Genomic DNA, 26289 nt, shown 5'->3' with positions numbered 1-26289 from the left:
CTGCTCTCCCCCAGGTCTTCCCTGTAGTTGTCCAGACCGCTTCATCCCAGTGTGTGCCTCTAATGGGCGGACCTATCCCAGTGCCTGTGTGGCTCGCTGTATGGGATTCAAGGACCATCAGTTTGTCTTTGGCCAGTGCCACCTCAGTAATCCCTGTGCCAACAAGCCTTGCCAGAGAAACCAGAGGTGGGTTCAGCTGCACATTTCCCTCCGTCCTTTTCTCCTTCTGTCTTTCTTCCTCCATCTCTTTTTCTGTGGCTATGAGTGCCAACATGATTTATTAAAAAGGAAAAATTTAAATATCACATTGACATAAGTATTCAAACCATTTACTCAGTGCTTAGTTGAAGCACTTTGGGAGACATTTACAGCCTTTAGTCTTCTTGGGTATGACGTGACTTTTTTTACCTTCTTATAAGTATATTTTATCATTATTTTAGACATAATCAGTAAGAGGCCTCCCTGTTTTCTGACCTGTTATATTTTAAAGTTGATCCTGCTTGCTGTAAATGCAAACTCAACACTTATTTCAATATCATTGTCTTGGTAAATTCAGGATAATGTCAATTTCTGGGGCACTGATTCCACCAGTACAACTGAGTCATGTCTTACTCTCCACACTGCTGCTCCCAGTTTCTCTTCTCTAACAGAAACTCTGTTTTCATACTCTAATTTAATCCAGTCATTTCTACTTTGGTGTTAATCTACTGTCAATGAAACTCAACACTCCTGTACAAATTTCACATAAAAGCCTTCCAGCAGCTCAAAGGGCATAATCCCTCACATTCCTGTAGTTTTCCTGTCAACAAACACAGTTATATTTACATTCAGTGTCTTTCATCAAAAAATATTGCGTCTCCTTCACAAGCGTGTTCAGTGCATTATCTTCCTAAAACATTTGCTAATCAGATTTTTTAATAGTTTGAAACCCTCATAATTTGAATCCGTGTTTGCCTTTTTGCAGTCCTCTTCTTAAAAACCTTTGTTGCCGCTCTGCTACGTTTCTTAGTAGATTGGTGGAATAGTGAGAAATTAGTGAGAAATGTTTGCCAGGCATTTGCATCACGTTGCTAATGTGTTTGCTTGCATGTGTAGAGACCCAGTCATCAAAACATTGCTCTATAGCAATATTTGTGGTCAAAAACAGCACAAAATACCCTTATTGTGAAGCATCTACGGGATGTGGAGTTTTTTTGACAGCAGCATAATACCAATTAAAAGAATGGCAAATGCAGAAAGTAGAAGCGAGTAGAATTGGAATTAATCAGTAAATCAAAGCAATATTTCTGTTAAAAAGAAACTGAGAGCAGAAGAGTGATGTGGATGACAAGATTCTGTTGTTGTACTGATGCAGGTTAAGTGTAGGTTATTCCTGCCCTTTATTAGTCACCATCCTTTATGTGTTAATGCCAGCTAGGCTGCATTGTGCTGTTGCACTAGGGAATTCATTTGGATACAGGTAAATGTCTTAAATGCAATGTACACATAAGTTAAGGACAATACCATACAAGTTGTTCATACTGTGATTGTAATGGATGGCATTGTTGTGCTATAGTACAAACGTGTTTTCCTCAGCTCTCTGCTTTGCACTTTTCTCTTACATTTTCTAATTCCCTAAATATTCTTTCAAAGAGAGCTATTTATTTAACAAACACGTCTAAAGTGGAGTTGCAGAACAGAACAAAAGCTTACTTTCAGGTCACTTGAAAGTTTCAGAGCCCTACCACAGACTTAGCTGCTAGCTTAGCCTAGTAAACAAAGCTTATCTGACTGGCAAAAGACAATGTAAAAGCTAGGTCTCCAAACCCTTTAAAATCGATGAGCGGCATGGAGTGTGAGCAACTGACTGAGAGGATAACACAACATGAAAAGAAGATTGAAACACTGCATCAAATACATGAGAGTGAGCAATTCATTGACTCCGTTGCAGCTGCTGCACAAGGTGCCAAGCCACCAAATGCTAACGGACAGACACAGAAATCAAATAAGAGAGCACCAATGCTCACTCCACCACCTGAACTCCCACTGCAAAACAGATTCGATCCACTGACTCTGAATGAAATGTGTGATAATACTAATCAAGTTGAACACAGTGAAGTGTATCACACCACTAGCATTAAGGCTAACCAAAACCCAAAAAATAGGCTCCTGCTACTGCTAGGCTGAGGGCCAGAAGAAACATTGCTCACTCCACACCTGATAAGCCAGACACTGTTCTGAGTGGGGACTATAACTAAGCATGTAAGAATTGCAAAGACTGAAAATCTAACTATGGCTGACACATTTGTCAGGGGGCTAACAGGGCTGCTGCGAGTTATCCTCTATACACATCCAGGTAATTTGAAGATTATTATCCACGCTGGGTCTTTTGACATTCTGCAAAGGAAAGTGGTTTTGAGATCCTGAAAAAAGACTTCCTTGCTACCTGGAGACACTGTCAGTCGCAACAAGTATTCATCTTAGGCTCTGTTAAAAGTTTTGGGAAAGGAATCAAATCTATTAGCAGAGTCCTTGGCCTGAATACATGTCTTACATCAGTGTGCCTCACCCATGGAATAAAGTTTATTGGCAATTTCAATATCTTGTGGGTCTGTAAAGACCACTTTAAACCTGATAGGGTTCATTTAAACATCACTGGATCTAGACTACTGAGTGCCACCCTAAGTAATGCTCTTGGGATGCCTTCCCAAACAAGAATTTGTAGATAACTGCAAATGACAGTACACACACACACACACACACACCAGAGCCACTGCTGAGGCTGCTCCCGAAGATGTCTCCATCCCTTTACAGCTCTCCAGTACATCCCCCAAGGATTTCCTCGGGAGCCAATGCGGCCTCAAGATCACTGACCAAAACTAACAGAGAAAAAGGCAGATGTAAACAATTAATTAATTAACGTACTCGTGATGGCAAGACACGTCATCTACACCTCGAGGACCTATCCACTACATGAAAACACGAAGAATAGCAGATGGAAAATATTCATAACATTCATAAAACTGCATACAAGACCATGTATAGAGCCAACAAATAATTGCTTTGATTTTTTTGAGTTTACTTTAGTTTGACTATTTCATTTCATTTCATTTTATTTTATGTTACTTCAATTTTGATTTATTTTGCTTTAAGTTTATTGTACTTCTTTTCATTTTCTCCATTTTGTGTTTACTGCTTTTAGTTTGGCATTCACTTAATTATGTGTTCCTTGACAAACACTAGGTTAGGGTTTATACAGTGGCAAATTATTGGCACTCCTGAATTTTAAGTACAGAATTTAGAATATCTTCAGAAAAAATTCTAATTGATTAATTTTGTATAATCCAAATATTTTAATAAAAGTTTCAAGGCTACTGAACAGAAGAGAAAATAAAAAAATAAAAAAAACTTTCATAACAGTGAAATAATAAAAACACAAAATATAACCCAGACACAATTCTTGGCACCCTCCACTAATATTCGGTTGCAGAACTTTTGGCAACAATGGCAACCTCTAAACATTCCCTGTAGCCTTCTAGAAGTTTCTTGCACCGGTCTGCTGGTAGTTTCTGTCACTCTTCCTTAGCTATGCATTCAAGCCCTTTTAGGTTCGCACATGTCCTTTTTGCAATGGCGTGGTGTTATTTCCACAATCCGCACCAACCTTTGAAAATATCTTACACGGAGTTTCTTCTCAGCCCAACGTCCTGGCAGCCTCTTAACAGTTTTATGACTGTGAAACTTCTTGATGACATTACAAACTGTTGGAAAACAGGGATTTCGAGATCCTTGGCAATTGCCTTGTAGCTCTTGGGATTGTTATGTTTTTTGGTAATAGCATTTCTGATGCTCTCTGACAGCTCTCTTTTTAAAAAGAAACTGGAGCCAGTCAGCAGGTTTTTATGCAATAAAACCATCATTCATTGGTTAATTTGGGTCATGTGAACACTGAAAAGTAAGCACAGGTGAGGTTTTTTTGTTTTTTATTTAGTTTGAGGAAATAATTTAAATTCATCAAAAGGGTGCCAACACTTGTGTCAAGCGTACATTTTATGTCTGTATTTTTTATGTCACCATATGGAAGCATTTCATATGGACAGACATTGTTGTTCAGTAAATTTGGACATTTTATGAAATAGTCTGAATATACAAAATTGGTTCATTTTCCTTTATTTCTGTAGATATTTGAAATTCTGTACCTAAAAGTGTTGTGTATCAATAATTTCAACCAGGACTGTAATTAGCGGCAAATGTCTGTTTCTGTACAACACTAAAAATATTTATTTACATATTTTGTAAATAGTATGTGAATAGGTATAATGTATCATGATCTTTCTTGGTAATAAAAGAGAAAAAAAACAAGTTATCCACCAAGTCATGCAGTGACTTTGCTTCTTTTTTCACAGATAAAATTCTGAGGATAGGACTGTCTGTAACTCCACTCGGGCAAAATGGCTACGTCACCTGTGCCTCTGCTTAAGACTACTCTAGTTAATTTGGCACATTTTCACCCCCAGATAATGCAGCCTTGACAGACGGCTTCTTTAAAGATGTTTTCATCCGCATAGCAACAGACAGACAGATAGTCAATAGTTCTCTTTAGTCAGGCCATTTTCCTAGGACCCTAAAGACCGCAGTTATTAAAACTGGTTATAAGAAACTCTTGTAAAAAAGTCTGATCTGGATGCCTCAGTAATAAATAACTATAGACCCATATCAAACCTACCTTTTTAGGAAAGATCAAGGTTGTTTTTCAGCAACCTAATACTTTCTTGGTGCAAAACATTTTCTTTAACGCTTTTCGGTCTGGATTTTGACCACACCACAGCACTGAGACTGCACTTGTTAAAGTTTAAAACAACATTCATCTGAGCAGTGACGCATCAAAATTTATTGTTGTGGTATTACTGGATGTCAGTGCAGCATTCGACAGAGTTGACCATAAGCTGCTGCACGACAGACTGGAAGAGTGGATGGGAGTTTCTGGCACCGTGCTAAATTTGTTCAAATCATATAATAGCAATTACTTTGTTTCAATTGGTAATTAAGAATCTAAACAAACAAAAATCACGTGGAGTTGTTCAAGGGTCCATTCTCGGGCCTCTTCTTTTCATCATCGCCATGCTTCCCCTTCCTCAGATTATGCAATATTATAATATCGCTTGCCATAATTATGCGGATGACACACAACTCTACATAACAGTGTCTACATGTGACTTCAGTCTCTTACATTTGCTGAATATATTCATTGAACAAATCACTGAGTGAATGTGCCAGAATTTTTCTACAACTGAACAAAGAAAAAACTGAAGTAATTGTTTTTACTTTTAATCTATGGTTTTAGATTTTAAAATCCTATTACTTGTCTATAAAATAATCTTTGACCTAGATACATCTCTGATTTACTTACATTACAAAGCATCCGGACCCCGCAGGTCATCTGGGACAGATTTACTCAGTTTTCGCAGAATCAAAACCAAGCAAGGTGAAGCAACTTTTAGTTTCTATGCTTCCCACCTGTGGAACAAGCTTCCTGAATAACTGAGGTCTGTCAGCTCATTTAAATCAGGGCATAAAACATTGTATCTCTGGCTTTCCAATAACTTAAATATTATAATTAAACTTAAATATTATAATTAACTTCTTTTTAATATTTATCTATTTATTTAACTATGTACTTGCTTGCTTTTGCTTTTGTTTTCATTTGAGACAGTCCATGCAAACATGAGGTAATCCACAAACACACTCAAAATCCTGTTTACTGCCACCGTAAATATACTGGTGAGGTCCCTGTTACAAGTGAAATTTCTGCAACATCTCGCCAATCTCACCCCCTACCACTCATGGGTCACGGACTGTCTAACTCAAATTCAGCTGCTCCAACTGTAAATCACATCCCAGTCCGTCAAACACCCAGAAACCAAATTTTTTTCTCTAAAGTATCTCGTTCAGTAAATCTTAACAGTCTTATTACCATTACATACACTGTAATTCCTCCTCCCTCCAGATTTGATCTACTTAATGTAAGACCTGTCAAACAAATCATTTATCTGTCTAGATTTTATTTTGTCCCAAAATCTAGACAATTTCCTTATCACTGAGCAGTGGCTTACCCCTGATGACTCATCTCCACTGACTGAAGCCACTCCTACAGGCTACTCTCATTTTAATCAACCGAGGTTACATGCACGAGGTGGTGGGGTTACTGTAATTTACAAAAGTGTAAACAATGTAAACAATTTCATGTTTTGAATTTCTGGCTTTTGTAATAGATGGCACCCCACCAGTCCTATGCCTACTAGTATACAGAGCCACTAAGCCTAATATTGATTTTATTAGTGAACACTCTGATCTACTCTCCGACATTGCTCCAAAATATTACAATATTCCCATCTTGGAGATTTCAACATTCACATTTGCTATCCCTCCAAAGCCATGACCTTTGATTTTGTAAATTTACTTGAATCTTTCGGCCTCCAATAATCCACGAATGGCCCAACCCATGTTAAAGGACATACTCTAGATTTAGTTCTCTCCTCAGGGTGAATGCAGAGGAACAGTTTCTCTATTCAACAGCACTGTTTCAGCCAACCTTGATTCTGTTGCACCATTCAAAACTAAAAAATGTCTGTCTTTGGCCTTACCAAGGTTTAGTGACAGTAATATTACAGAAATTAGGAGTGCATGCAGAAGGTTGAAGCGGAGGTGGAAGCGGATAAACTGCAGGTCTCATGTCAAATTCTGAAGGATCTCTTGGGTAAATACCAGTTAGCTGTCAAAAATGCTGGGGCACAATACTTTTTTGAACTTATTGACAGAAACTGTCACAATCCCAGAGTACCTTTTAGTGTGTTAAACTCTCTCACTCAAAGTACTTGACTACTACTGTAACTACTTTAACCATCTCCACATCTCCAAATTCCCTGAACACCAAAACTGTTCCTCGAACTTCATCATAGTTTTCTTCTATGAAAAACTCCACCTGTTGTCTTGAAATTATTCCAACTACACTTTTCAAAGATATTGACACCATTGGCCCCAGCATTCTCTCAAACATTGATAGGTCCCTGTAAACCAACCTCATTCCACAATCTTTCAAACGTGCAGTTGTCCAGCCACTTTTATAAAAAAAAACAATCTAGATCCTTCAATCCTCAATAAGTACAGACCCATCTCCAAGCTTCCCTTAATCTCTAAAAGCCTTGAAAAAGTACTTTTTGAAAAATTCCAATCTGGTTCCAGAGCCCTTCATAGTACTGAATCTGCATTACTGAGAATAACTAATGACATCCTTTGAGCTGCAGACTCAGGTAACTACTCTGTCCTCCTGCTCCTAGATGTAACTGTTGTCTTTGACACAGTAGATCATTTGACTCTTATTCACAGGTTAAACAAATGGGTGGGGGGTCTCTGGTTCTGCGTTAAACAGATTTTCTTCATATTTATCCAACAGATCCTTCAGTGTCTCTATTACCAACTCATCTTCTTCCTCAGCCCCTATCTCATGTGGTGTCCCCCAAGGTTCCATACTTGGTCCATTCTTCTTCTCCATCTATTTGCTTCCGCTAGGCCAAATTACTCAAAAACACAATATTTATTTTCACTGTTAGGTGGATGATATACAGATGTATCTTCCCCTAGAGCCAAATAACTACAACAAACTAACTAATCTCAATAACTGCCTTCAAGACATCAAATCCTGAATGGCTGCAAACAGTCTTCAGCTCAATGATAATAAAACAGAGGTTAATTTATTTGGACTACAGAAATTGACCAACATTATTTCTCCTCATCTTGGCCCATTGGCCCACTGTGTTAAATCACATGCAAAAAATCATAAAAGTCATATTCGATTCAGGATTGAAGTTTGACAAACAAGTTAATCAAATTAATCATTAATCAAAATTAAGCTTCATGCAGCTCCACCCTCAGATCAATCCTTTCTACTTCTGACCTGGAGAGTGTCATCCATGCCGTTTTATCCTCCTGCCTTGATTACTGCAACTCTTCATATTCATTTGTCTCCGACTAGTACAAAATGCAGCAACAAGAGTTTAACAAGAACAAAAAAGAGGGAGTACATTCCTTCCATTCTTGCTTGCCCACACTGGCTGCCAGTTAGCTACAGAGTTCATTTTAAAATCCTGATGTTTATCTACAAGGTGCTAAATGGTCTCACCCTTTCTTACATTATAGAACCCCTCACCCCATATCACTGTCAGAGACATTAGATCATCTGAACAAACACTTCTGTCAATGACTAAGTGTTACTGGGACAGGGCTTTCTCTATCGCTGCCCTAAAACCATGGAACTACCTTCCCCCCACGATCCAATTCTCCCCCACAACTGAGATTTTCAAAAGTCGTTTTAAAAGACACGTTTACTCCTTAGCTTTTAACTTAACCAGCTCAGATACTTCTCCTGAAATCTCTGTAGGTCTCTTTGGTCAATTTGTGTTTTGTGTTACCATGTGCCTATACCATAAATGTTACTATTATCATCACTCATTTCTGTTGTGTTTCTTTCCTTCTTTCATTTTTGTTTTCCGTTGTGTGATATGTAAAGCACTTTGGATCAACTGTGTTGTGTGTAAAGTGCTATATAAATAAAGTTGAGTTGAGAGTTGTTATTTTTTAAAATCAAAATTTTTAATGTCTTCCTAATGTCTTATTTTAAAAAAAAAAAATTTAAATTGTAATAGACTCTGCTGAAACCCTCCACTTTGTATCTGGTGGTTCATAGGCAAGGCAGGGCAAGGCAAGGCAAGTTTATTTATAATGCACCACCCATTCTATGCCTTTCTAAGCACTTTGAATGGGTGGTGCATTATAAATAAACTTGCCTTGCCTTGCCCTGCCTTGCGTATGAACCACCAGATACAAAGTGGAGGGTTTCAGCAGAGTCTATTACAATCATTGGATTTACAAAGTTGGAAGGTATTATCTCACTTATACCATGGCCACTTACCAACAAAATGCCACATGTACTCAAACTAAAAATATCAGTCATTAATTTACTCATATAACCAATTTTGATCTCGCTACTGTACTGTAGTTCGTGAGCCTCAGGATTTCTGTTGTTTGCTTTGATAGGTAACATCTAACTAAACAGGAAGGAGTGTTTAGACTCCTTCCTGTTTAGTTAGACAAGACTCAGCCAGGAGTTTTGTAATCCTGACAAGTTTTAAAATGGGGAAAGAAAAAATTTCACTGATTGATGTCAACCTCAAGAGCAGAGGATAGTGATGCGTTCTGCTACATGATATTATTAAAACAATGTGTCCAGTAGAGATAACGTTACAGAGCGCTCTCTCTCATACAGGCTGCCCTTCTCTCACCCTCCCTCTGTCACAGACACATTGCACCCAGACTGACTCACCCTCACTCCCTCACTTACCTGTGTATTCGCAACATGTCTTCATTTTTGTGTGATGTTTTGCTCACATTTTATTCCCTCTTCTATCTTTTCTCCTTTCCTCTGCAGCTGTCCCTCAGACTCTACTAGCTACTAGCTTCACCCTGGCTAACATTATTCAGGTCCTCTGTGGAGGTGGTTACACAAATAACCCTGGCTCCAGGCTCTTTACCTGATGTTCAGCTGTTGCTGTCTTTACCTACAGGTTAATAGTTGTGCATTAATGTAGAACAGCAAAAACCACAGCTATCATAATTGTCCAGTTAAGCCCTCTGGTTACTAAAAGTGAATCCACACTTTATAACCAATCAGAATCCAGAATTTTCAGCAGCCATGGTATAATGTTAAATAATGGAATACTAAAAGGCTATGTTTTTTGCATGTTTATCCTCAATGTTTAAACATTTCAGAAAGGGTTTTATTAAGTTTTCCACGGAGGGATGTGGTCTGGAAGACGTTTATTACGGAGATATGTGCAGATACACCCACAAACATGCACACACCAGCTCGAAATCATTTTCCTTTCTTATCTGGGTAAACAATGCAGTAAAAGTCAGCAAGCCAACTCAGATGTGCTGAACACCTGATTGGTGTCCAGCCTTGGAAACTTGGCTGTTGCTATGGTGATAGAGCAGGGTTTCTTAATGTGTGTTGCTTTGCTCTTTTATTTCCACTTTTTTTTTAACAAAACATACTCCTAAATATGTGATATTTAACTCCTTCACTGTGTGGTTGTGTTATGTGTGTTGATGGTTGTGTGTACAGTATATGCATTTAATATGCATGCATCATGTAAAAATATAAATACATACTATACGTAGTCTGAACTTCTCAACTGGTCTCCTCACATTTGGAAAGAGAGTAGAATAGATGAATAAATAAATAAATAAAGCCATATTGTGTCTGTATTTCTAGGTGCATCCCAAAGTATTGTGTGTGTCTGAGTGACTTGTCAGACTGCCCACAGTATGAGTGTGTTGGCCGGCCAGCAGCATGTGATAAGAACAGCGTGGAGCCAGCCTGTGATACTGACGGCCTGGTCCACCCCAGTCTGTGCCAACTGCAGCAGGCTGGAAAAACTCTGGCTTACATGGGCCACTGCCAGGTAGGTTACACTTGAGAGCAGGAGACAGCAGGGCTCAGGGACTGCCTTCTTCATTTTGAGAAGCACAAATTGCTGTACAAAGGTTGACTTTGCTGTTGGTTTTAGGTTTTTTTTTTTTTTTTTTTGATGGGACAGACCTGGGAGCAAAACCATGTGCAGGCCTCACTTATGTTACAGCTAAAAAATACTCAGTATAATGCAGTCCTCCATCAAAATTTAATAATCTCCCCAGTTAGCTATCACCTCCAGAGTCAACACAATATTAGGTAGAGCCCAGAGCTGTCACATTAGGACGGCAATAGTATTAGCCTGATGGTGCCACTAAAAGGGGAGTTCTAAATCAAATCCGTAGTTTTATTCCTGGGTTATTTCTTGATAAAGTTGTGATAGACAGATTTTAAAACAAATTGGTCAAAATTGAAGCAGCAGAGGCTGAGATATTCAGCCTCTATATACTTTTATTCTCAAGTAAGTAACTCCAAAAACACTGGATCTTACATTTCTCATAAAGTAACAGTGGTTTCTTTCCTCCCTGCCTGGTAGATGCCCACATCTTTCAAACTCCACGCAAACATTTTGTAATGCAGACTTTCTGTAATAGATTTGTCTCCAAGCCCAAGCTGAGATAACCCTGATGACATCCCAATGAAATCATAAGAGTTATTTTCTCAGACTTGACAAAGCTCCTTCAGAGACATTATACAACTCAGCAAATGTGACAATTGCCTAGCTTTCCAGAGCATTGAGTCAAATCTAATGGTCTTGTTCAGCGAAGGGTATCTTCAAACAGAGACATTACACAAATGTTTTACAGACTGCCATACACCTCATTAATAGTAGACTGTCTTTGACCTGTGACCTGTGAAATCAGTGAAGTGCACCTTTAAAATTAATATTCATGATTCCCAGAGGATGAATGCTAAAGTTTTTCATAGTTGTCTGAACCTTCCTCCGGTGTCACCATGAGGACAAATCTTCCATTTTAGGCAGGAAGTATCAAAATGTAATGGACAGATTGACTTGAAATTTACTAATCATGTTTATGTTCCTCAGAAGATGATCCCATTGTAGTTTGCACAAAAGCCCAAAGAGACAATGAAATAATGAAATACCAGAATACATAAAGAAATACCTGATATGTGTGAAATTACAATGAAATAACAGCGAAGTAATGAGAAGCAAGAAAAACATATTGTATATAAAATAAAATTACGTGTGTGTATATGCATGTGTGTTCTCAGGATGCCTGTAGGACACAACAGCTAGTTTGTGGCCATAACGGTGAGACCTACTACACAGTGTGTGATGCCTTCTCTGACCGGGTGGCTGTGGACTATGAGGGACCCTGCCATACTGTTGGGGCGGTGTCTGACATGACCCCCGACTCCGCATGCAGTTTGATTCCCTGTCCACCTCTGTCCACTCCAGGCTGCCACCCAGTCACACCACCTGGTGAGTGGACCAACACCTCAGATAGAAAGGTTACAGATAACCTGGATGAACAGTCTAAAGACAGTTTAAAGCTATACTATGAATATAACATGTACATAACATTAGTTTTTGAAGTTTGCATTGTGATAACTCTTGACCTATGACTTTTTTCCAGGCGCATGCTGTCCAATCTGTGCCAGCATGCTGCAGATCCTTTGGAACAAAGAGCAGATGAACACTTTCTCTAAGGTATGGATTTATGTGACTGTGTAGTGCAACTAATTCACGAATCATCCTCATCGCAATGTAAGGGAATATCAAGATTACTGTGTTCTTTCAATGTTGTTGGAAGGTTTTAACTTTATGGAAGCAGAAGAATAGTTACGTGTAATTCTAAAGTATAGTAGCGCTCCACAATAAAATATTTTTTTTGGGGGAACTAATATCTAAATTATAATTAAAGAATATATTTTCAGAAAATTGACTACAAGGAGTTTGGCTACAAAGCAACATAAAATTAAATAAAAGTACATTTTGTTCAAACTAAGAATGAGATTAAACTGTTTTGTATATGAATTCCGCAAGTGGTAAACTACTGTGAAATACAATTTCAGCAAAAGTAGTGTTTCACTGTTGACCCTTTTCAACATCATTTTTCTTTTCTTCTATTTTTTTGTTTCGTCTGTTTCTTCTGAAAAACACACACACACAGCCAGTTAATAACCAAAACAACTCTCCTGTAAGGGGATAAATGCAGCACCTTGATCCAAACTCTGGACTGTCAGTATCCTGGTCAAGTCTGGCAGTATTCGTCACACCCTATTGATGATGGGAAGAAAAAATGAAGGAAAACAATGGTGCCATTAAAATGCTAGTTATTTTTTAAAAAGCAGGTTGCAGCCAAATGCTCTATATTTTTCTGTATTCTCTGGAGGTGATGAGTGCAAGTGCAAACTATTAAGTATTTTGTCAAAAACATGTATGCCTTTGTCGTTGAATTTAATTTCTCAGTTCAAAGTGTTTTTGTTGGTTTTGAGTGCTGTCAAATACAGGATTTTACATATTTGTAACATCTTAACTACCTAAGCATTTCTTCACTTTTACAAGAAAAATGCATTACTTTTATATTGTATTTAAAACAATTAAAAAATGAAAAACATAAAGCTTTCCACATGGTCCCAAAATTGGCATTTATCTACAATAAAAGTGCGAGCACAGTTGTCTGCCACAATTTTACTTAAGCTAAAATGCTGTTACTTTGCTGAAATATAAAACAATAAAACAGACATAGACATACAAGTCCAAATAAAAACAAGTTAAAAAAGAATAGAGGTGGCCAGTCAAGTAAAATGCTGCACAGTACATTCAAATCCCAATCCAAATATATGCCAACATACTGTTTGCTACAAGTCAATACATTTTAGTTCCATAGGTATTATCCCGAGACAAATATTATCATTATAAACTCAACATTCCCAATACACCAATTAGAAGTGGTTATTTCCTTCCATCTTAACCACAGTGTCTTCTCAAATGCCTCCCCTGAGCCTCCCTGAATGTGTGCCCAGCCTAGACACTGACATGTTAGCAGCTAATAAATCCCACTGGCATCTCTTTCTGATCATCTTAATTACACAACAAAGCTCCTTTGGCTGTTAGTCAACTTGGTTGTAATCCCAAGCACAAGTGCACGATAGAAAGACTCAGCATTAAGCCTTTAATAACAAACACAAGCAGGGCAATCTGCAGCTGCTAAGATACATCAGAATTTGAAAGACCAAAGCTAACCTCTACACTGTGTGTTCAACAACAGGCTGCTTATACACACACACGTATATATACAGGTAACCTGGATATATATACATATGTATATATATGTGTGTGTGTGTGTGTGTGTGTGTGTGTGTGTGTGTGTATATATCTGTATATATATGCATGTATATATATGAGTGTGTGTGTGTGTGTGTGTATATGTATATGTGTATATATATGTATATATATAGGTGTGTGTGTGTATATATATATGAATATATATGTGTGTGTGTGTGTGTGTGTGTGTGTGTGTGTGTGTGTGTGTGTGTGTGTGTGTGTAAATATATTTTTAAACCCCCCCCCCATCTTTGCACAGTGTGCACCTGGGGTCCTGTCTGGTGTGGTAGATCCCCGCCTCTATTGATCTTGTACTGAGTGCCTGTTCTTTAGCTGCCATGATTAGTGCTTCTGTGCTGTCCTTCAGTCCAGCCTTTTCTGGCCACTGGTAGGGTTTCTTGATATCAGCCACTTCTTCTGTCTGTCAGTGGTACATGCCGTGTAGGGGCTTGTCCCTCCATGATGGTTCCTTTTCCTCCTCTGCATCATCAGGCTTCTGCTGCCTGAGGTATTCACTTAGCAGTTCATTTTTGGGGGCCATCTTCCTGATGTATTCCTGAATGTTGGTTGTTTCTTCCTGGACAGTGGCTCGCTTAGTTTACAGTCTCAGGGTGCTGGAAACCCTCCATGCATTGTGAGGAGCTTTGATATCAGTGGCCTCTATATCCTTCTTTGGCCAGCTTATTATACCAGCGGGGTATCTGATGCCTGGCAGGGCGTACGTGTAGATGGCCCATATCTTATTCTTCCCATTCAGCTGACTTTTCAGGACCTGCCTTACTCTGTGTAGGTATTTGGCTGTGGCTGACTTCCTTGAGGCGTCCTCAAGGTTCCCATTTGCCTGCGGGATCCCAAGGTATTTGTAGCTGCCCTGAACATCTGCAATGCTGCCTTCTGGTAGTTCAACCCCCTCCGTTCTGATCATCTTCCCTCTCTTCGATACCATCTGACCACACTTATCTAGTCCAAATGTGATTCTGATGTTGTTGCTGTAGATCCTGGTGAGGTGGATCAGTGAGTCGAGGTCTCGCTCATTCCTGGCATACAGCTTGATGTCATCCATGTAGAGGAGGTGACTGATGGTTGTTCCGCTTCAGAACTGGTACCCGTAGCGACTCTTTGAGATGGTCTGGCTGAGGGGCTTCAGGCCTATGCAGAACAGCAGCGGGGATAGTGCATCACCTTGGTATATGCCGCACTTGATGGCAACTTGGGCAATTGGCTTTGAGTTGCTCTCCAGAGTTGTTTTCCACAGCCCCATTGAGTTCTTGATGAAGGCTCTTAGTGTCCTGTTGATGTTGTACATTTCCAAGCATTCCAGTATCCTTGTGTGTGGCATTGAGTCATAGGCCTTCTTGTAGTCAATCCAGGCAGTGCACAGGTTGGTCTGCCTGGTCTTGCAGTCTTGGGGACTGCTCTATCGACCAGTAGCTGGTGCTTAGCACCCCTGGTATTACTACCAATTCCTTTCTGGCCCCTGCTCATGTATTGGGCCATGTGTCTGTTAATCTTAGCCGCTATGATGCCTGACAGGAGCTTCCATGTTGTACAGAGGCAGGTTATTGGCCAGTAGTTAAATGGAATCGTGCCCTTCTGGGGGTCCTTCATGATCAAGACTGTCCGCCCTTGGGTTAACCACTCTGGGTGCTTCCTTTAGCGTTTCTTTAGCCAGTAGCTGTGGATCATGTCTGAGCCTGGTGCTGTCCAGCTCTTTATACATGACACTCGTTCTTAGATGTCTGCCATTGTAATGGTTACTGGATCTTGTTCTGGGAGATTGCTGTGGTCCACTCTTAGATCCACTAGCCACTGAGCATTGGTGTTATTTGATGCCTCCTGCTCCCATATGCTCTTCCAGTATGGTTCAGTCTCAGCCCTGGGAGGATCTGTTCTCGTGTTATTACCTTGCCACTGAGAGTACACTTTGGATGGTTCAGTGAAGAACATCCTATTTATTTTCCTGGCTTCTGCTTCTCCTGTGTATCTCTTCAGGCGGGTAGCCAGAGCTGTCAGCCTTTGCTTGGCAGTCTCCAGTGCCTCAGGTATAGGCAGCTTGTTTTACTTCCTGGGTATCCCTTTGGTCCCCATACCTTTCTGTAGCTCTGAGAGTTGACTAACTTCTCTCTGTGTTGCCTTGATCTTGGCCTCCAGCCTCCTTCTCCATGGGGGGTAATGCTCTTTGTGGCTTATGGTGTTCATCTTGTAGCCAAGCATCTCTAGGATCACTGTTGCTGTGGTGTATATCAGCTGATTGGTCTCAGTTACTGTCCTAGTAGGGCTAGTACGTAGCGCAGCATTCACATCCTCTAGCAGACTTTCAGAGGGTACTTTGTCACTTAGCCTTGGTAATTGGTTCCGGGGGTGCCGGGTGTCCAGTTTAGAGATGATAGTCATTCTTAGGTCAGTTGCCCTTGTGTTAAGGTCATAAGGGCTTGTTGGGGCTTGGTACCCAATCTCGGAGTGTGGGAAGGATGATGATATCTCCCCTCTGACCTGTCGGCCTGGCTCCCCCTTGCCGTAGCATGTTCGTTGTACCTCATCAATCTCTAGTTGTGATAGCAGTTGCCGTTTACGGATGTTGGTAGTTGTTTCCTTGTCAGCTTAGATGTTGGGTTTCGAAGCATCCATATATCCCACAATCTCTGCATGTAGCCCCTCTCATCAGGGTTACTTGTATAGTAGCATTCCAACAGATCGCTATTCTCTGCCCTGCTCCATCTATGTCTTGTTCCAGTAGCCCATTTCTCATCAGGGTGTCCTGGTCCTGGTTCCCCAACACCTGACGCAGATCTTGTTGATATATATATATGTGTGTGTGTGTGTGTGTGTGTGTGTGTGTGTGTGTGTGTGTGTGTGTGTGTGTGTGTGTGTGTGTGTGTGTGTGTATATATATATATATATATATATATATATATATATATATATATATGTGTGTGTGTGTATATATATATATATATATATATATATATACACAAAAACACTTTTCTAGCCCAGGAACAGATGGGGAGATTGTGACCTTATTTCCTGCAACTTGACTGGTTGGTGGAGACATACATCCGCAAGCAGTAATTCTAGTTCTTTTTTCTATTTTCCAATAGTAGGATCTCTATCCTTTGCAAAACCAAAATGTCAGCTTTCCATGAGCTTACACATACAGTGTTTTCAACTTTGTGAGGATGCAGTCTTCAAAGAATCCAGTGGGTTTTTCAAAAATCTTTATCGACCCAAGAAATTTGATATCTTTAAACCCAATAAAGAAAGACTTATTGCTTAACTTCACCTCACTTTACCTTTTTAAAAACACCAAATTTCGAGATACAAGGTTTTCAATGGACATCAAGTTTACACACTGCCAGGAATAAAATTCTGGTGAGGAAATAATGAAGTCTTTAGTTGTTGGTTTAAAGGAGGACAAAATAGAATAAATAAACAAAATATTAGAATTTGCCTATAAAATATGTAGAACCAATGTAGAACCTAAACCTCGCCCGGGTTCCTAAAACCCTCAAATTTCCAGAAGAAATGCTGAGGACATGACCTCAGTGTCCTCAATGGAAGCTATAGCCCTGCTTTTACACTTGTTGATTGAACTGCCTGCCCAGTGTCTTGATTTGAAAAAAAATGGCACACAGGAAGCCATTCAGTTTGTTTGAAATACCTTTAAAAAAAGAAGAGCTGAGAGTCTTTTTATAAGTAGCAATAGGCACTATGGCTATAGGCACATACTCAAATAATAATATTCACATAAAACACACAAAAAACCACCTAAACTGTTGGGACCCTATTGAAATGAAAGCGGAGACAGAAAGAAATTTGCTGTTCCAAAGATGGAAGTAGATTAATACAGCACCACAGTAATGAGAGTAGAGTGAAAAGGTTGGTGTTTGCTGGTGTGTCACATGCATATTAAAGTTTTATATATCTCTAACTTTTCTCATTGATGTCATTATGTTTCAAGGATACAATTCCCATGTATTGATTATTGTATGTTGCATCATACTGTATCTTTACTATATTAGTTCTTTTAGCCCTCCATGTGTCACTGCAATTACGTACGTTCTATTTTAATTTGCATTCCACACCATGTAGTCTTATTATCACTCAGAGATGTGGGCAGAGATTCAGAAGTGTGGAACCAAGTTACTTCTCATTTAATCCCTGTGGAGATTTTGGCCATGTTTGCTGCTCATTGGAATTCTAGTCTTTAAATATCAAAGTAATTGTCAAAGTCTGAGGAGTCTGAGGAGCAAAATGCTTCAGTTAAATATTTAGGCCACACTCACTTTTTCATTCTTACATGGAAGCGCCTCTCAGTCATTCTCAGTCCAGCTCACTTTGCTTTACTGCTGTTAATTATTTTAGTATTTTCATGAATGATTAATAAAAAGATGAAAAACATACAGTTGTTCATATGAACTAGAAATTAGAAATAGAAGTAGAAAATGTATGAAGTGTAAACAGCTGTGCTTGCTGTATATTTATTTGCCAGAGCCACCGTATGTTTATATAGCTGTACTTTTTATTTCATTGTATAGGTTTCAATCCCATTTTTGTTCCTGCTAAATGTGTTTCAAATTTTGTGACACTGACTTTTTTTTAAATAAAGAAAATTCTCAAAAAGCAACAAACCCATTTCTCAGAATAATAATTATGCAGCTACATCCTTTAATTTGTTACCCACCTGTATTTTGCGAAGAAAGTTTATGTTATGAAAAGTCAAAAGTTTGTAGTCATGTTACATTTTTACATTATATGAAATTACTTTTTCTCATAAAATTAACACTATATTTGTAAAATGTTACAACTTTTCTCATAATATAATGACTTTCCTCAACTGACATCTTTTCCTCACAACATTACAACTTTTTATCTAAATGTTTAAACTTTCTCTCATAATGTCTGATTTTTTTCTCCACCTAACCGGGGTTTTAGTATTCTGCTGTAGTTCTGTACGTTCTAACTTTTTTTTTTTAATATGTATTATTATTTGTATTTATTTGTTTTTTAAAATTCTTAGACATTTATAGCTGTTTTCCTTGTTTTTGTCTTTGGGTTAGATCAGGAAATTTGGCTAAAAATAGCTTGCACTTAACAATAATTGATCAAGCCTTTATAAAGCTGTTTCCTGGTGGATATTTATTCTGAAGCTCTGTTCTACATTCAGAAAGCAAGTATATTGCTTTTATCCCAGATGATATGTATAGTATTTCTTTAGCGACGTTTTAAAATTGAGTTAGACAGAAACACAGCAACATACATTTACCATTGTCTGATACCTCTGTTTGACCACTTACACCTGTGTCCAGCTGAATAAGAACCAGCCAGTGACGGTCCATGATGTCCTGCGGAGCCTGCGGCTTCATGTCTCGGTGCCACAGTGTGACGTCTTTGGCTATCTGAGCATTGACCATGAGCTCGTGGTCCTCATCGCCCCGGTGGACCAGCAGCCAACACCACTGCAGGTCAAACAGACACACACACACACACACACACACACACACACATACAAAGAGAGGCTGCCTCTAATACTCTAAAGAAAACCAAATGTGTATAAATCTGCTGCTGAAAATTTCCTCTTGTTTGAATAATGCTTGCCAGAAACTAGTGTCTAGGGAGATTACTGAGCCTTTTTTTTTAATGAAAGAAAAATATACTATAAGACCAATCTTATCCTTTAAGGTGCTGGATGCAGCCAATGATTTTCCCAATCTAGTATTATGGCTCAGGAAATATCATTTTTACAAGCTTAGACAACTATTTTTGACTAATATCAGAGAGATATTCCTGGCCGATTTTATAAAACAAGTTGCTATTCACAGCTATGATCAACTGCAATTGTCCCCTCCATGTTATTCAAGTACTGTATATGCAACATTAAAACGTTTGTACAGTGAGAGCCAAGACCGTCGGCCTCTTTATAGTTCTCCAAGTTACACTATGTGGTCTGATAAATAAATCACTATCATAAATATTCATTAATTAAAATAATTTTCCTCAGTCACAGAAGAAGTTAATTTTCCAGGTTGCAGGTTTTGCCGACAACAGGAGCTCTTTCATTCTTTCCATTTCTTTTTACACATACACACGAACATAAACACACAAATGTGAGCAATTCCCAAACATTAGCTCTGCTAATTACGCACTTCGCTTCTTCTGGAAATAAATATTCATACTCACAGTGATTAAAGTGGTGAACTGAGGGAAGGATCCATCTGTCTCCCTCGGCGTCTCACTTCACCTTTTTTCACTTCATTTGCATTAATTTATTGTCATGATTGTTTATTATATACAGTATTGCCAATTCCAGAAAATATGTTTAAAAAATAAACATTCTCAAACCATAACTAACTATAAATAATATTTACTAATATCATATAAAAATTCATAACAATGTATGATAATTATTTCCATGTATAATTGCAAAATACCCCCTCCATCCTTGACTGATTAGTAATTAGTTCATAATATGAGCGAAATCAAATGATGTCAGTAATAAAAGTAAGTATCGCTCATCATTATCAACACATCAAAAGCATCATTAATGCACCAAAGCATGACCTGTTGAATTAGTGTTATTACTGGCAGCAATCACATCTAATTTTTTTATCCAGAATTTTTATTGAATATTGGTCTATGGGAATGTGCACAAAAGCATCTATAACAACCCATGCTAAAAAAAAATCATACTTGGTACATACATATAATTTACACTACATACACTTGCTTGACATATTGAAACATTTAACCAGTAGCATCACCATGTAGTTATATATACCATAATTTGCATTTAATGCAAGAACTCATGATTCTTTTTGGGGATTCCTTTTTTCTAGTAGTGGCATCTTAATGTATAGGCCAATCCTGGACCAATCACTTCTGATCCTATATAATTAATTCAATTTGCACCATAACTCATGAATACTGTTATTCTGTAAATGATTGCCAAAGGTTTTATAGGCATGGTCATCTTGTAAGTCTTTAGTACAATTGCAATTGCAATATTCATCCGAACTGAAACCGGAACTTTTACACTCTGTTCCAGAAGTAGGAAAACCTAAGAACCTTGAATATCCCATTGACATTTATAACTATTCTAATAAAAAAAATCCAGGCTTGTAACAGAGCCTTTCTCAACATTATGTCATGTGTTTTGCTTCATATGTTTAGATAAAGATATTAGATTCTTTTAAACAATCCAATATCTTTTTTTTTAATCATTTCCCATAAGCCCGGGAATGAGTGGAGGGTCTGTGGTTAACTCAGACATCTGTAATAACAGCAGGACAGAAAGGAGAGAACATTGCAGAAGTTTAATACAGCAGAGATTGCAGCTTGAAAGTTGGAAAAATTACTCTACAAGAGAGCGTTACAAGAGAGAGTTTTATGGATATGGAAGGTCCAAGGTACAGTGACATAAGTACATTTTCTTGAGAGCTGTAGTTTTTTCTGTGCTCTCAAAGTAATCATTTAACATTGTTAAAATCACAGATCACAATTTTTTCGTGAAAACAGATAAACGACTGAATGAGAGACTGCACTGAGTTACATAGCCAGTGGAACAGAGGCTTGAGGGGAAGTGACATCATCACTTTGGCTCTCGTCAGTGCAGTGATTTACTTACATCCTTGTACGAGATTGTTAAATCCTAAACATGATTTGCATTTTCCCTGGGGTTAACCTGGGTTAAGCCTCCATTTGACAAGGTTTGCATTGCTCTGTAAGCACAACATTTTTTTGGGTATGTGCAAATATGGATCTTGAAATACTTGGAAATATACAAAAGGAGTGTCAGTCTAATTAATACTGTGACTGTACAAGGTGTCATTTAACCTTTTTCGCCCTGCACTGTGAGAGAAGAAACATTTTTACAGACCTATATGATGTTAGACCAATGTGCTTAACAACTTACAATTGGCTCAGTCATGATGTTTCATAGTTAATGAAGCCCATTTTATTTCTTTGTGCAGAAGAGGTGATAATTGGGTGATAAATGCATTACTGTGTTCTAGAAGGTGGAACGAGACATACATTTACTCTATCTCTCTCTGGTCATATTTAACTTTATATGGTATTCAGTACAGACTTGTGCTGCATTAACAGTCTTACAGAAATGATGAGGTTTGCTATACAGTAGTAAGATTGCCATATGTAAAAGTGACTGAGATGCTTATTCAGATATAAGACCAACATGTAAAATTGCCAACACAATTACATAATAAACTACGTGTATGAAAGATCCAGCCCTTTCCATTATCAGCAGGTCTAAATGTTCTTAAACCACTTCTCAGTATTAAAGAATGAAAGGTTTGTCGTATGATTGATTGCTGCATCCAGTTGTGTTGTCACGTTCCACAGCTGCCGTCACCAGGAGCACATATCAACCTGTATACTGCTGAGACTATACCTCTACTGACAACAGCCTCAGTTTTTATTAAAGCTCTCTATTGTATGTTAAATCTATGGCTTTAGCGAAGTCATCTCATAAATGATAGTAACTGAAAATATGCTTAAAATTTGGAATATTTCAGCCCACTGTACCCTCAGATCATGAAAGGGGATCATGTTAGGTTATTCTAATAGAAGAGGTTTATGTGTGTCACCCAGTAAGTGGGTTAAAAACACGGAAGTATAGCTGCAGTCTATCTGGAGCTGAGATATCTTCAGTCTGGTGTTTAACTGCTGCTGCTGGTAGCAATCTAATCTAATATTAGACCAGAATCAGTTCATTCCCAAAAGTCATTGAACATGCTTCATACAAAAGCTGATGATACACAATAGATGATAGATGTAATGGAATAATTTAGACATGAAGACATGAAGAGAGAGAATAAGACAAGAAGAGGAAAGTGAGACATGAAGTATGCTGTCACTATCAAAAGAAAAAAACTCAGAAAAAAAACTTGAATTCCATCATCTGGACAATTTTTCACTTTAAAAGAACCTTCAATTTAGAATAGTCAAACAGTTAAACTCTGGACAGTACTTTTACTGTATTTACACAAGTCAGTTTCATAGTTCTGTTTCTACAACATCTGAAACAAAGTAAATATACACTTAGAGTTATCGACTACCTGCATCACATCAGCCGGACTTGATCATCTCTAGGGATTTTATTCCCAATTTATTTATATTTGGCACTTTTCAAAATAACATAAAGAAAGCATCCATGAAAAAAATAAACAGCAGAAACAACTGAAGAGTACATCATTCCCACAACGCTCTTGCATAGGGAATCTATCTTGAAGAAAGGTTGTATCAATTTTGTCTTTTTGTAAGAATTCAGCTATGTACAGAAGTTGAAACATTTCAAGAAACAGCAGGGCCTGTGGGAGGAAAGTATGATGGCGCAGATATTTCAGATTTTGTTAGTGTTCCTGACTTTTTTTTTTTAGCTCAAGGTCTTTCTGTCTCCATAAACAAAGACTGAGACCTCATAGGAACAGTATTTTAAATGAAAAAAGTCACATTGAAAAGAGGTATAAATACTGTATTCAGTATGGAGCATTTGAAAAAATCCACCTTAGTGATTAAATGAATGGCTGTGAGATTTCTTCCTGTCTAGTGTCTTTCCTGTCTTTATTACTCAGTTGCAATCCAATATGAGAGAAAACATAATGTTTTTTACAGTAGTATTTTTAAGGGGGTAGGGCTGCCAAAGCTGTGGAGAGCTGGGATAGGGAATGACATGCAAGAAAGAAACATAAGTGTACTCGGATTGGGTTTACATGGTCGGCGCTGTAAAACACACCAACAGCGCCTTGAGATGCATAAACTTGCAACGACACACGTCAATATGCTAACTCAGGATATGGTCCTATCCTATTTCCCAGCACTGACTTCAGTCAACTCTTCAGAATAGCAGCAATTATGTCACATTCACTCCCTGGATCTACACATCCTGACTGCAGCACCTTGACTACTTCTTTGGCCCATAAGACATGTTTGGAGTGTATGCTATATTTAAACTAAGGACAGACAGTTAATTCACATTGTGTGTCTGTGCCTCTGAAGACTCAAGGGTTCAGACCAACATTAGCTCAGTAAGTGAAAGTAATTTGGCAGCAGCACAGTCATCAGTTGAACCTTGCTCAACTTTTGCGTTAATGCTCTGCATTGTCAAGAGCTAACTAGCTAGCCACTTGTGGCACAATAAATATCTTAAAAACTGAACTGCAACTGACGTGTTTCTTCAGTTTAGATGCTAAATGTTTCTCATATTTGAATACCGCTGCTGTCAACAAAAAAAAAAAACCTGCATGGCTAACTCTACCGTCAAAACCATGGACAGACTAGCTAAGCTGTCAGTCCATTGCCCAGGGGCTTGGAGGCTAAAGCACCATTTCTGATGTGTGTCTAAAGACCTTTTTGATTTCAGTAGGACTTTAGGCCTCATTTACATCTAGTATTAGCATGTAATCCATGTCTGGATGCTTTATCTGGATAACATTCATCCCAGGTCAAAGAAGGCAGTGTCATGAACAGGAGTCATTATTTTTTAAATCACCTTTTGCGAAGGAAGACTATCTAGGTAATGATACTACTTGTAGCTTCTGCCAGATTTGCTTAAGCTAGCAGAAAGGGGACTGTTTTCTTAAGAATGTGGTCACACTTTACACTATGCATTTAAGCCTGGATGAGATCTGAACATAACTGACAACCTTTACAGTTATCAAAATTGCGGCCGATGTGATCACATTGTTATCATACTGCGTGCATCTGTACCGGCAGTATTGAGTTTCACCCTGTCAGATAGAATATCCAGACACACATCACGTTAATACCAGGTAGGGTCTTAAAAAAAAAAAACGGAACATGCATCACTTTTTTGAAATGACAAGTTGATAGAAAAAGAAAGATTGATGGGTGTGATTCATGTGTTGTGAAAATAATACTCCCACCATATGTACTGTTTATTCCCCCAGATGTTTTCAGCTACATTGCCTTCATCACCCCAGTAATGTATCTGAAAACATTTTGGGGAATTAACCTAGCATATGGGAGGAGAGTTGTGCAACTAGAATATCAATCATTTAAGTGTTTTGATGGGCTCAAACGGTTTATGCCTCCACAGCCTTGCCCCTCACAGTTTGTATGCTGCCTAAATGGAAAATATATTAAAATAGTCTGACACAATCTGTTTTCCTGGGCTATATTCAAGTTGATCAGTTAGAATAAAAGCATCTCTACATTCTTCTGTAGCAATCTTGTCTTGTTATCAGGGCTTATTTGCCTTTAGTTTTTGCCTTCAGTTTTAACCTGCAGTTGTTCTCTTGCTTCATTCTTTCAAGGCCAACAATGGACCAAACCTGTAGGACTGACAGATTTACAATTAATCATTTACACTTTTATACTTAAAAATTCATGGCGCCAAGTCTGGTAGGCTTCCAAAAACTTGTATCTGATGAAAAGAAAGATCAGAGTGTAACTTAGTGAAGAAGACCCTATATACTTTTATATTTATTTTGATAGGAAATAAATTTTCAACAAAACCGAAATAAAAGATTAAGAGTACAGGAAACTGATTTAATTTTTGAAGAATATTGATACTTGATTGAAACTATCAGCTATTGTACTATGGTACAATAGCAAACAAAAAGACTTCAAGAGAAGCTTAGGATTAAAGAGGAAGAACGAATCTCTCACAAATAGTAAAATGGCATTGGATTTAAAAAGAAGAGCAACTGTGCTGAAATAACAAGGATAAACTTGAAGGGTAAACAAAAGCATCCAGGGGGCAGAGGAATGGGGCAGGGGATCTCAGGGGAACAGTAGGAGGAGTGGACAGGGCTGGAGCAGGAGACATTGGGCGGAATGGCCCGGAGGGGCAGGATCTCCCTGGAGACTGACCTGGAGGCCGATGGCAAAGACAGGATCCCTATGGAGGCCCAGGGCGACCAGGCAGACAGAGCCTCCCTGGATGACGACTTGGAAGCCTGCGCCGTAGGCGGGACTGCTTTGTAGACCAGGGAAAAGACTGGAGGACTGGTGAGAAAGCCTGTACCAGAAAATTCAGGTGCAGGTGGGGGCAGGATGCAGGACATCTGGAGATCGACTGGGCCACCGAATGGAAACCAGGAGCAGGCTCGACATCAGCCAACTCAGGAACAGGGTTGACGTCGGCGGGGTTGGCTGACCCAGGAACAGATGGGACGTCAGCTGGGACGGCCGACCCAGGAACTTGCTGACAGTCCAGCTGGGCTTCAATCACAGCAAACAGGTAGCCAAGGCTCTGTGAAGCTGGGCAGCCCGGCAGATCAACGTCTCCATGACCCATGCTTCCTTCTATGGGCTCGGACCCCCATATGTCTTTGGGCAATAGAAAGACGAGTCCAGATGAAAGTAGACTGCTCAGGGTCTTCAAGGTCAGGGTCAGACAGGAAGCTGGTTGACGTGGGAGCAGGAACAGGCAGATGGCTAGCCAACGCAGGAGAAGAAGGCCACAGTCTCACGTACCTGAGCTGAATCGGCTGGAGAACAGATTGAAGTGCTG

General features: G+C 38.9%; 1 protein-coding gene across 1 annotated transcript in view; it reads left to right on the top strand.

Annotated features, from left to right (window-relative positions):
- Nucleotides 1-26289, top strand: part of reck (reversion-inducing-cysteine-rich protein with kazal motifs) — a 98719-nt gene that overhangs the window by 67382 nt on the left and 5048 nt on the right. Inside the window, exons 16-20 of the mRNA XM_040126884.1 lie at nucleotides 15-186; nucleotides 10310-10499; nucleotides 11741-11951; nucleotides 12106-12179; nucleotides 19106-19261. Of these exons, the coding sequence (XP_039982818.1) occupies nucleotides 15-186; nucleotides 10310-10499; nucleotides 11741-11951; nucleotides 12106-12179; nucleotides 19106-19261 (803 nt within the window). The remainder of the gene's footprint in view (nucleotides 1-14; nucleotides 187-10309; nucleotides 10500-11740; nucleotides 11952-12105; nucleotides 12180-19105; nucleotides 19262-26289) is intronic.

This window comes from Xiphias gladius, chromosome 5 (genome assembly GCF_016859285.1).
Source record: "Xiphias gladius isolate SHS-SW01 ecotype Sanya breed wild chromosome 5, ASM1685928v1, whole genome shotgun sequence".
NCBI lineage: Eukaryota > Metazoa > Chordata > Actinopteri > Istiophoriformes > Xiphiidae > Xiphias > Xiphias gladius.
Note: the sequence above shows the minus strand (reverse complement) of the source record. Positions and strands in the feature narration are given on the sequence as shown.